The 13076-nt window shown below is 42.8% G+C and overlaps 1 protein-coding gene across 30 annotated transcripts in view; it reads left to right on the forward strand.

Moving 5' to 3' along the window:
* Positions 1–13076, forward strand: part of MAST4 (microtubule associated serine/threonine kinase family member 4) — a 589108-nt gene that overhangs the window by 258173 nt on the left and 317859 nt on the right. For 13 of the 30 annotated variants that reach the window (XM_021076748.2, XM_021076754.2, XM_021076749.2 and 10 more), the window contains one exon: positions 8640–8714. The exons of the other annotated variants lie outside the window; for them this stretch is intronic. In XM_021076748.2, the coding sequence (XP_020932407.2) occupies positions 8640–8714 (75 nt within the window). The remainder of the gene's footprint in view (positions 1–8639; positions 8715–13076) is intronic. 30 annotated transcript variants of the gene reach the window in all.

Below are 13076 nucleotides of genomic sequence, written 5' to 3' on the forward strand. Positions count from 1 at the left end.
GTGATGGGAATCCCTGTTGTCTGGCTCCCTTCCCTGGCTGCAGCCCAAGCTGACTTGAATGTTCTTCTGAAGGTGACCCTCTATGTCCAGCTCTCTGTTTCAGGTTCTGGAAGCAGCTCCCTCCTTTTTAGCCTCTTCTGGCCTAGGGGTGGTGAAGGGTCCCTACTCCTAAGTAATTCCTATATCAAAATGTTCCCAAACCACTCATTCTGAAGGTACCCTTTGTTTCCTGCAAGAACCCTGACCAAAACACAGTGTGGATGAGCTGGTGCATCATATAAACACATTTGCTTCATTTATCGGTTTGATAATTATTTATGCAGCATCCACCAAGTGCCAGCATCCATTGAGACAAAGCTTCTGGCCCCATGGAACTTACGGAAAAAAATCAAACACAGATACGTACAATGTACTGTGAGGCAGTAATAACTGTTACGAAGTAAAGAAGGACCAGGGGTAAAGGGGTGATGGGGGGTTGTCATGGAGGGGGAAGACAGATGAGGCTTCCTGATTGCAGCGAGTAGGCATACTTTGCAAAAATACAAGGAAAGGAGTGTTTTCTAATGAAGGGAATCTCAGGGACCCTGAATTGGGGAGGTGCTTGAAAGGCTGTAGGAACAGCCGAAAGACCAGTGTGGCCCGGATGGGTAAAGGGAGCAGCTGGAATCCAGGAAGGTTGCAGGGCTGGGTTGCCTGAGCCCTTATAGGGCCTGGAAGGACTTGGGATGAGTGGAAGGGAAAGGCGTGGAGAATGTGAAGAAAAGTGGCAGTATATACATATTTTTTATTAGGGTGGCTCTGTCTGCTGCTGGAAGAACAGAATCTACAGAGAACAGAAGTAGCAGAACAAGAATGTGAGCCTGTCTGGAGCTAGAGTCTGTGCGACTTGATGTATCAACAGGGTAAACTGTGTTTCCCCTCAAATACGTTGAAGTCCTAAGCCCTCTGCTTTAGAATGTGTCCTTATTTGGGATTTCCCTTTGTGGCACAGCAGAAACAAATCCAACTAGGAACCATGACGTGGCAGGTCCGATCCCTGACCTTGCTTAATGGATTAAGGATCCGGCGTTGCCAAGAGCTGTGGTGTAGGTTGCACATGCAGCTTGGATCTGGTGTGACTATGGCTGTGGCCGTGGCATAGGCTGGCAGCCGTAGCTCTGATTAGACCCCTAGCCTGCGAACCTCCACATGCTGCGAGTGTGGCCCTAAAAAGCAAATAAATAAATAAATAAGTAAATAGTGGAGTTCCCATCATGACTCAAGGAAAACTTGAACCCAACTAGCATCCACAAGGACGCAGGTTTGATCTCTGGCCTTGCTCAGTGGGTTAAGGATCCGGCGTTGCTGTGAGCTGTGGTGTAGGTCACAGATGTGGCACGGATCTGGCGTTGCTGTGGCTGTGGCATAGGCCAGCAGCTGTAGCTCTGATTCGACCCCTAGACTGGGAACCTCCATGTGCTGTGGGTGCTGCCCTAAAAAGAAAGAAAATAATAATAATAATAATAATGTGTCCTTATTTGGAGATAGGGTCGTTGCAGAGGTAATCAAGTCAAGTTAAAAGGAAGTCCTTATAGGTGGTTCCTAATCCAATATACCTGATGTCCTTACGAATAAGGAGACATTTAGACACAAAGCAGAGGCACCCAAGAGGGAAAAATGATGTCTAGAGATTCAGGAAGAGGTGGGCCACTGAGGCTGAGGAGAGAGCACTGGAGCAGAGCCTTCCCTCACAGCTTCAGGAGAAACCAGGCCTGCTGACACCTTTTAATTTCTAGCCTCCAGAACTGTGAGAGCATGCATTCCTTTATTTAAGCCACTTCACTTGAGGTGTTTTGTCACTGTAGCCCTAGGAAACAAATATGATGAGTGGCTTGGAAGCTGATGATGGTAAACGTAAGAGAGGTTGAATTGGAAATAAATTATTAAGTTAACACCAGGAGGATTGGCTGCTGGGCTAGATAGGGGTGGTGCAGTGGGCATTTGGCCCATGGGAACTGAGATTAAGGACGGAGGAGAGCACAGTTGACTCCTAGGTCATGGGGTTAGTGATGGCGCCCCCTCCTGGACATGAAGAATATCAAGGAGGGAAGACTTGGGAGCAAAGTTCCAGAATTGGGTCAGGGCCATGTGAAATTTACAGTCCGTTTGACATCTCAGCATAGGCGGTTGGCATTGAGGGTGAGATGTTACGGCAGATTCATAAATGCCAGCTATGGTGACTACCCAGCACCACCCCACCCCGCCCCGAAAAAAAAAAACCTCTGCAGATCTTGGGCTGTTTGCTTCCATCATCTGCACCCAAGGTGGTATGGACGCTGCTGGTTGTACACAGATTTCTCTATTCAGTACACAGATGGTTTTATGTAATGCTTAATGTATTTTGTTTGTTTGTTTCTTTCTTTCTTTTTTAATTTTTAGGGCTGCACCCATGGCACATGGAAGTTCCCAGGCTAGGGGTTGAATCGGAGTTGCAGCTGCCAGGCCACATCACAGCCACAGCAATGCTAGATCTGAGCCGAGTCTATGACCTACACTTCAGCTCACAACAATGCTGGATTCATAACCCACTGAGTGGGGCCAGGGATTAAACCTGTGTCCTCATGGAGACTTGTTGGGTTCTTAACTCACCGAGCCACAATGGGAATTCCTAATGTATTTTTCTTAATACATATTAGAAAAATAACTAGCACAACCAAGTCATGATTTCAAGATGTTATTACTTAGGCCATCATTAAAAGTTGAAGTATTTAAGTTTTTATAAACCAGAGTCATCTGTTTAAATAAAATAATTAAGAAACAAATAATATGCGTAGTAGATGTAATGGTACACATGGTACATGGATTTGGGGAAAAAATAAGTAATTGACTGAAATTTGGGACACAACCTAAAGCATTTGTAAAGAGTTCCTAGATGATTCCTCTCTCGTTTCAGTTTAAAAACACTTCTTTGGCCTATTAACTGTGGGTCAAATCATTGATTTGGTAGTAGATACCAGCATTTGCTTAAAAAGGAACTAAACTATCAGGAAATAGAGTGCATTGCTGGTAGTTTGGGGAGGTATTGTTTCATGATGCAAAATGTATTTCATAGAGTTCCAGTACGGGCTCACTGGAATAAGAACCTGACCTCGTCTCTGTGAGGATGTGGGTTTTATCCCTGGCCTCACTCAGTTGGTTAAGGATCTGGCATTGCTGTAGGTCGAAGATGTGCCTCAGATCCAGTGTCACTGTGGCTGTGACATAGGCCTGCAGCTGCAGCTCTGATTTGACCCCTAGCCTGGGAACCTCCGTATGCCACAGGTGTGACTCTTAAAAGAAAAAAAAAGGAAAAATACATATGTATGTATTTCTCATTGAGCATTACAGTGAGACCTTAGAAAGGCCCAGTCAGGGTTTGCTTTCATAGGGGGGAGCATCCCTTCCTCTGTCCTGTTTTGGTAACTCTCCTCTTGAGCCAAGTTGAACAACCTGGGTTTGAAAGGAGACAAGAAAATGTGATGTACTTTCTTCTGTACAGGGTTATGAATTTTGGAGGTTTTCATAAATTACTGTGGGATTAGTTCTATGGGTTTTAGAAGCCTGTGATGTCATTGTCTAAATGTGCCCTTGCTTCTAAATGGCACATGGCTTCCCCGTTCATTTGGGTTTCTGATTCCTATTTTGATACGCCTGGTAATTGCTAAATCTCCCCAGCTTGTGAAGTCTTCCAATCAATTTATTTTCACTAAGGTTTCTGACTTTGCCTGGTCCCAGACTGCCTTATTGACGAGCCTGAGCTCCTCCACCAGAGCCTGTTTGCAGTAGTTTTGGTGTGTGCACTTAGCGTAGAGTTGAGTAAGAGCTTCGCTTGGGGGTGAAAAGGATTTACCAAGACAGAAGAACGTCTCAGAGTTAGGTGAAAAATTTCTCCTTCTCTGAGTGTGCATGTGAGTCTTGTCAGAATTAAAACTGTTTTAAACAAACTTTTAAGTAGTCCTCCAGGGGCCCTTGAAACAATTACGTGTTTTTCTGTTTGTTTTTATTTTTTTTCTCCTTGTATTAAAATATCTAGCCTGGAAAGGTCTAATGAGAGATTCTTTTTAAAAAAATAATGAGACTCTGGCCAAAATTATAGATACACTTAGTTTTGAATTTTCCTTGTGGCTTTAATTTTCAAAAAGAGTAACTTATACCTGATTTAAAGAGGTAGGTATTTAAATAATCTGATGTCAGCCACTGAATTCTTTGGGCGTCTATTATTTCACACCTGATATACTGTTTTCCACAGAGCATTCTTGTAAATATGTCTCTGTGATGCAAATTAGGCTAAAGTACTACACTATCAGATCTGTAATGTTAAGGGAACAATAATTTCCTCAAAAAATAGGATCTGCAGTGTTAGGGGATGTTTATAATTTCTAAAAATGCCTTCTTAACAGAAGAAGGCTTGATGAAAGCATTTACCATGGAGATGAAATATGTCTCATTAAGTTTCCTGATTATGCACATGTCAACACTTCTTTTGTCATCTTTTAATAGTTTATTTACATAACCAAGGGCTGCCACTTTTATTAGGGGTGGTTATCACAGCAAAATGATTTTGGTAAGTTGACCTAAGCAATGTAATGTGCTTCTGTTTCCACAAAACACATGGTGAGAAATCTAACCCTCCTCTTCTTGCCCTCTCCCCTTGCAGGGAAGAACCCCTATTTACACATGCAAATAAGTCATTTAGTGGAGAGCCCTGTGGGGCCCGCCCAGGTCCAATCTGTTATTTTACTGATGTTGATGGCATTAGCCAGGAGGTAAATGGTACCAGGAGACTGATTTGTCAGTCTGGAATGACAGATAGCAGAGTCTGAAGGCTGTCATTTAGAAGGCGAAATGGATTCTTGGGACTAAGACTTTGGGAAAAGACTATGAAGCTGCAAATTTTGTCTTTAATGTTGGCCTGAGTGGTAGAAGTTAATGCTTTTCTTGAACATGGAAAGCTACATACATGGATTTGTTAGATAAGGATGTTGGTTTCCTGCCATACCATTTTTTCAAAGAGCCCTTTTGCTTTTTAAAGAATATAAAATTATGGAGTTCCTGTCATGGCTCAGTGGGAATTAATTCGACTAGTATCCATGAGGATGCAGGTTCGATCCCTGGCCTCTCGCAGTGGGTTAGGATCTGGCGTTGCAATGAGCTGTGGTGGTATAGGTCACAGATGCCGCTCGGCTTCCACGTTGCTGTGGCTGTGGTGTGGGCTGGCAGCTACAGCTCTGATTCGCCCCCTAGCCTGGGATCTTCCATATGCTGCATGTGCAGCCCCAAAAAGACAAAAACAAGCAAACAAAAAAGAAGATAAAGTATTTCATAATTGAACTCACTGTGCTCAGAAATGCACTGTTTGTACCTTCCCTGAGGGAATCTGGCCTGTAATAAGAATGGAAACCTTTTAAATTAAGGTCTCTCCAAACTGAAGAAGGGGGCCATGCCTACTTTTTTTTTTTTTTTTTTTTTTTTTGGCTGCACCCACGACATGCAGAAGTTCCTGGGCCAGGGATGGGACCCGTGACACAGCAGTGACAAAGAGACACAGCAGTGACAAGGCCAGATCCTGAACCTAAGCCACCAGGGAACTCCATATCAACTTTCCAATGAATTAAATTCCTCTCAAAGATTGCTATTTAGGACCTAGCTTTGTTTACCTTCCTATAAAGCCTCAGTAACTCTAGAAGGCACAAGCCACTGACCACCACCAACTTTTTTTCAACAAGAGAATACAATGTGACTGGGTTTAAAACTTAAGATTAGTTTAAGGTATGAGTCATATGGAGAAAAACTTGCTCTGAGCTGTTCAGAATTCCTGTATTTCTACTCCATATGCAGTTCATTAAGTTGACATTAATCCTCGAGGCTGTTCTTTGGTTTCTATTAAGAGGCATTACTGGAATCTGTGTAAATATATTGATTATTTCATAGACCTATGTGTTCATCACAAACAGACTATTGTTACAGAGTCATTGTACTTGAAAATAAATGAGACAAAATGGAGACTAGGTTTTTAAAAACCCACCTGACCCCTCCATTCCCTTTGAAGGGTGTGCTTGCTCTCTTTAAAGCAGCCTTTCACAAACTGGGAGCTTAAGATGGAGATTCTAGGTTTAATATTAACATCTGCCCCCCGCTGAGTTCCTGGTGCAATTAGCTAATTTAAAAAATAACATCTTCACCTTGGAGTCAGAAGAAGAGCAATAAACCACAGGCTCAGGATTTAGTTAATTTGCACATTGACTGTAATTGTGTATTTAACGCCAAGATGAATTCTTTTTTTCTGATGAGTGGGAGCCTGGCACTGTGCATTGAAACTCTTAAATTGGTTGTAATCATTCCATAGTGAGGTTGATAAGGGCAGGTAGTTCTCCAGTTATTTTAATGAGGATAATTGTTTATTTACATCTGGTAATTTTCTTTTAGGGGAAAAAGCATTAAAACCAGTTTCTGATAAACCATTACGTTTAAAGGAGACTTGTCAAATCAAGCTGAGTAGATAATCAGTTTAAAAAAAAAAATTCTTGGGTACAGTTTATTGATTCTATTGAGTGGGAAATCATATTCAGTTTTTTGTCCATTTGCTTTTGTTTTGCCAAATATTCAGTGAATTAATGAGCATCATTTCTGCTGTTAAAGCTTTGGTAACATTTTCTAGGTCAACCAAGATTTAAAACTGTTGCCTTGCATTTTTCTTCGGAAGAGGGTAGGGAAAGAATGTGTGTTGGCAGGGCAGTTAGTAGGAAAAAACGTAATCCTGATTTGCAGTCTGCTCCTCATGACATTTCCTTTTTGAAAGGTAAGTGTTACACTTTGGATACCAAAGCAGTGATTGTGGGCAATTCAAGTGGGTGTGATTGATCCATGTCTTAAAAGTAATAGAGCAGTTATTCTTAGAATAAAAAAAAAGAATTCTAAAGTGTTGCAGTGCAGACCTTGCATTCTTACCTAAGAAGCAGGTCTTTTCACTCTCCTCTCTGAGCAGATGCTGACACTCATCTGATGGATGTTTCACTCCTTATGCTCCTTACATCCTCTTGGACCAGGGGCTTTACACCCAGGGTTTTCTGAGACCATCTCTGTTGCTTTCATCTACCCCTCCATGGAGTCCATGCTCCCAGTGGATAGTGCTTGCTTGCTTTCCTTCCTTCCGTCCTACTTTCCTTCCTTCCTTCCTTTTTTTTCTGGCTGTGCTCATGGTATGTAAAAATTCCAGGGCCAGGGCTCAAACCTGTGCCCGCAGTGACAATGCCTGATCCTTAACCTGCTAAACCACCAGGGAACTCCAGTGCTTGCTTCTTAAATCCTTGTTTACTATCGCTCAACTTTGAAAGATGGAGAAGGGGAACTTTATACCATTTATGGGTGCCCCTCTTCCAAACTTTCCCTTAAAAAAAACTCCTTGCAGTTTTTTGGTGTGTGTGTGTTTGACATAGAATGAGTGATGTGTTAAGTCTTTCGATGTCACCCCTTTGTCCAGTTTATATGCAAAGGCTGGTCTCAGAAAAAGCCCAAACTTCTCCACAGGTTAGTTATAAACTTAATGCTCAACCTCTGTTTGAGCCAATAAAATAACTGTATTCAGAGGCAGAGTCTATGGTGGCTGCCAGATACCATGGGGTTGTTACTTGCCTTGAAGTGGAAAATAGTTTGCATTCACATCTGCAGATTTTTCTGTCCTTTTAATTTATGTAAAGTTTTTGTACCCAGTTCTCAATTCCTTAAGAGGTGACAGCAAGGAGTTCCCGTCGTGGCTCAGCGGTTAACGAATCCGACTAGGAACCATAAGGTTGTGGGTTCGATCCCTGGCCTTGCTCAGTGGGTTAAGGATCTGACGTTGCCGTGAGCTGTGGTGTAGGTCGCAGATGCGGCTCGGATCCCACATTGCTGTGGCCCTGGTGTAGGCTGGCGGCTACAACTCCAATTAGACCCCTAGCCTGGGAACCTCTGTATGCCACGGGTGCAGCCCTAGAAAATGCAAAAAAGACCACACACAAAAAAAGAGGTGACAGCAAATGTTGGTTTTCTACTGTCATGCGAGAACGTTAGGCCCCAGCAACGGGTCATTGTGAGGAAATAAAAATGCTGCAGTAGCCGAAAAAAAATTCTACCGGAATGATGGAGCTAGGAGCTTCTAAGGCAGGAAAGTGTTCATGGTTTGGGGAAAGACTGTGATTTCCATATCTTTTTGGTGGCATCCAAATGGGTGGCAAGTCTAAGAATGGCCCTTCCCTGCCTTCTGCTATTCTAGGAAGATTGACTTCATGTGCAGGGAAGTCATGCTCCAGTTTTCCTTAGGATCCTTGCAATGTAATTAGAGACACTATCAGGTAATACGAAAAGGCAGGTTTGATGGAAAAGAGGATACCGGGCTGTGCTCAAGACTTGATCGCATGCATGCATAAAACAAGGCTGTTTTTAACATGACTTGCCCGCGGCACGTGTTTTTTGGGGGACAGTTGTGTCATGTCGTGTGTTCTTATTGTTAGATGTTAGCTGAAACAGACCAGTACGGTGCCGTTAAATACTGTCCCTCTCCCTTTTCTGACCATTTCCCCATCATCCCACGCCCCGCCTTCTCCTCTCCCACCTCGTTCATCCCATCTTCCATTCCCTGTCAGGAAGGGCAGCCTCCGAAGAGCCATTTCAACTCAGCCCGACATCGCCAGAGACTAGTGGACCCAGCTGCTTCAAAAGTGAGTGTGTCCCAGCGCATGGTGCATGGCGGTGTGGTCCCTCCGAGGAAAATGGGGTTGCGGGGTTTTATTAATGCTGGTGATTTGCAGGCCTTTGAGGAGACCAAGTCCTCTCTATTAATTCAAGACCATCTGCACCAAGGGAGTTCAGATGTTGAATGACCAGATGTGGAAACAAGCAAAACCCTGATAAGTGGCATCTTCTGGTTTCTGTGGGTGTAAATACTCCCACCACGGCCAATTTCAAGAACCAGTGTGAGAAAAGTGACCTCAGAGCTGGGAAGGATGCCCAGTGGAGGTCTCTTATATCCAGATACAACTGACATAAATCCTAGTAAAATACAGCAAAATAATTAGGAAGTGGAATCAGTTATCTCTTATGCTGATTTCAATATAATGTATGTTATTGGAAGTTTAGTTATTTTTAGTTTTATCTATTTTTTTTCTTTTTCTTTTTTTTTCTTTTTGTGACTGCGCCTGCAGGATATGGAAATTCCCAGGCTAGGGGTTGAATTGGAGCTGCAACTGCAGGCTTACACCACAGCCACAGCAACATGGGCAGTGTTGAGCTGCCTAGGCCACAGCTTGCAGCAACCCTGGGTCCTTAACCCATTAAGTGAGGCCAGGGATCAAACCTTCATCCTCACAGACATTATGCTGGGTTCTTAACACGAGTAGCCACAGTGGGAGCTCCAGTTGAAATATTTTTAATCAATAATAATGGCTGTATTTAACAACAGGCTTATAAAATTCCTGAAAATTTACCAAGCTGGTATTGGTGGGCTTCAGTACAGCAGTTCCACATGTAATGTATTTGTTGAGAATAGTCTCAAGCCAGTTTGGTCATACCCAACTCTCCTGGTCTATAGAAAAGTGGCTGAGGTTTTGAGCAAGGATTGCTAATCCCACACAGCTCAAGTAAGTCGCAGTCCAGTTCTGCTGCACATGGACTTTTATTAAATAGACATTTCCTCGCCAACAAGCACAGAGTGTTCCTGCAGCTGGCCTATAAACTCAGTGAAGTCCCTGCCCTCTGGCCTTTGACATGCTCCAGTCAAATCTTTTTGGCAGGTTCTGTTTAAAGTTGATGACCTGACAACTTTCCAGAGCAGGGTTCTCTCATTTTTATGGTGGGCATCATGCAGTGGGCTCCTCTGACCCAGCTGCTAGGTGTAAGGCCATTGAACAGCTGAGCCTCAGGTGCCTCAGGTCCAAGTTACAGACCTGCATAGATTTTTATGCCCTATTCATACAAGGGAAGAGAATATTTCTAAAATGACTTTGCCAATTCACTTACCTTAAATACCACTAGTTTCAACAAAGAAACTAACTTCCTTCCTTCCTTCCCTCCTTCCTTTCTTTTTCCTTATTTTTTGGCCACATCTAGGCATGTGGAAGGTCCCAGGCCAGGGATCAAACCTGCACCACAGCAGCAGTGACCTGAGCCACTGCAGTGACAAGGTGACATCCTTAATCACTAGGCCACCAACCTGTTTCTAACATCCATTGTACTGACTTGGAGACCAGCGACTTTGCTTTCAACAATGAAAACCCATTTCACTATTCCGATTTGCAAAATCTCATTGGGACTGAGATGCAGATACCTCTGATGTAATGTTAATTGACCTCTCTGGAGAAGGAAATTCTGATGAGGGTGATTGAGCTGTACAGAATATAATTTTAAGCAATACACAATATGGCATCGCTTCTGTGGAAGTATTTGAAAGTGGACTCCAGATGTCTTAGCCTTTTGCTATATGAATTAAGTACCTTAGGTGCCCCCCACTTCCACCCCCACTACCCAATCCCCAAGCTCACTTTGGCTCAGAATCCTTGTGAAGTCATGAAAGTTCGGTCAGTATGTGAGGGAAGAGAAATAAACTAACTGAGTAAGTTGGAGGGTTTCATCATGTAAGAGGTGAATCTTGCTAAAGAAGAGCAGAGCTTGGGGTACAGCCAGTCCTTCTCGGATCCCACCTAAGAGTTTTAATAAATGAGCACTAAAACGTCCTGTGATTAAGCACTTCCACTGTTACACCCTGCAGTTCCCCTTGGTCAGTGGTGTTTGAAGGATTCAACATAACGCGTGCTTTTGTTCCTCCTCTTTTTTTTTCCCCTATGTTCATTTCATTCTCTATTGGCATTTTCAGAAATACTTTGCCTCACCATGCAAAGTGTTATAAATTCCACTGTAAAGGAGCTGGGTTTCTTCTATTGAGTCTTTTATGATGTTCTGTTTTGTGTTGGGTGAGCATCATGTCTTCTTTTTCTCGACACATTCTACGAGGAACTCATTAAACTGCTATAAAGGACATGTCTGGTGCCTGAATGTGCTGTGTGAATGGGTTTAGCCACTAACGAATAGGCTTTAAAGGTCAAGTTCTTTCCTCCCCCAAATACTAGAAATTTGAGAAAGGCCTAAAATCTTTTCTAACATTAGGTACTGAGGGGGAAACCTCATTTGCTGTGTGGGTAGGTTACCGAAACAGTAAATAGTGAATGGAAATGCGCATCGGTGTAGTCAGTGACCTTTCGTTAGAAGCACATGGGTGCTTAGAATGTGCACCGTATTATCTTCACCTCAATAGCCTGCATTGTAGTCAAGAACCCTGGCAAATGACAGGTGCCCACGTTCCGGGGGTCAGTAACAATTTATAGTGAGATAGCTGCCAGATCTTTTGAGTGCACTGATTGTGTTGTGAGTTTGGCATTGTGGTCTCTGGAGAAGTGAGGTCAGGTAGAAATATTTAGTTTCCCATTAGCTGTACGGAGGGCTGGGAAGACTATCCTTGGCTGAGTTTTACATTGGACCTGGTCTTAAACCAGCTTCGTGGCTGTGGGCAGCCACTTAACCCTGACCCTCCATTGGCTCAAAGTTTTCTCATCTATTAAATGAGAGTTTATGAAATGTTCTCTTAATCAAATTAGGAGTTATTTTTCTTTTCCATCAAGGCTGTTTATAGCTAGATACTTTACCATTTAGTCTGAGATTTATTTTTTCCATTTTTTTGGCCACACCGAGGCAAATGGAGTTCCCCAGCTAGGTATCAGATCCCAGCCACAATTGCGACCTGTGCTGCAGCTGTGGCAGTGCCAGATCCTCTAAGCCACAATGCCAGGCCAGGGATTGAACCTGCATCCTCGTGCTGCAGAGACCCCAGCAATCTTGTTGAGCCACCGAGGGAACTGCTAGCCTAAGATTTTTTTGAATGGCATTTCTCAATCCCAAAGTATAAAGGCATCCTTCCTCATAATAACCTGCAAAGCATTATTATTGGGCAGTCTTCTATCAGTCTCTTCCGTGGATGTTAATTTTTAAAACAGAATTACTTTAAAGGTGTAGGGAAACTATGGAGCCCAAATAAGGGCCTCATTTTCTGCTCAAGGAGATGGCTTTTTTTTTTTTTTTAGCCTGAATTTTTTTTTCTCTTAGTTTTAGCCTTTTGTGCTTTAAGTATAGGAAAACCAGCTTTTAAATCTGTTTTATTTGAATAAGAGTTAAAAAGTTAAGGAGAAATCAAAGGTAAGTAATGCACCTCTGATTAGCTAAGCTTGTCCACTGGCAATTTCTAAAGTGTGTTTCCCTTGGAGACCACGCTCACCTGTTTATCCCCCAGTATGAGTGCTGAAACGCAGCAAACGAACAAAGAAATGAAGCAAAAAAGGCAGCAGGAACAATAGTTCAAAGACCACATAGCACTTATTTGTGGAGCTGGTAAAGGCTTCTGTTAAATAAAAATCGATTTGATACGGGAGCATCAGGGACACGATCTGAGGAGGCGGGAGAGGTGGACAGAGAGAAACTCGAGAGTGTCCATAGGGTTAGTTTTCAAATCTGCTGGCATTTCAACACAAAAGGATGATGAAGATTTTTTTTCTAGGTGAGCTGTCATTTTTCATTGGAAGCTTTGCTGATCCAGAATAAATAGGCTCGTACAAGATGGGATTGAAATTTTGAACATGAGAGAATAAGTAGGGGTGAGCCTGGCATCTAATAAATTTCAAAACCAGAAAGTGTTGTCACATACTTTCCTCTTAAAAAACAAACCAAACTCCCTAACTGGACAGATATTCCAGCTACCTAAGACCTGCATATAGCATTGTCTCAATCTGCTGTAGGGCTTGAAAATCCTTTATACTAATTTGCAGCAGCCATTTCACTGTTTTTTTCTAATGAGAATAAGGTTTATAAAACCTGGGCTCCCCTGCTGGAAAGATCAGTCCAGAGCTATCTCAGAGCAGATGGTCTTCTTTTCTCACCACTATAAACCTTTTAGGATTGATCCTTTATTCATTTTTATCTACCTGAAGAATGAATGTCTTTGAGACCGTAGAAACCCACTGCTCAGAGGAGGCAAGAGG

Source organism: Sus scrofa, chromosome 16 (assembly GCF_054392235.1).
Source record: "Sus scrofa isolate SSC_HxYL_T2T_F1_AM1 chromosome 16, Sscrofa_HxYL_maternal_Yorkshire_Landrace_v2.0, whole genome shotgun sequence".
Classification (NCBI taxonomy): domain Eukaryota; kingdom Metazoa; phylum Chordata; class Mammalia; order Artiodactyla; family Suidae; genus Sus; species Sus scrofa.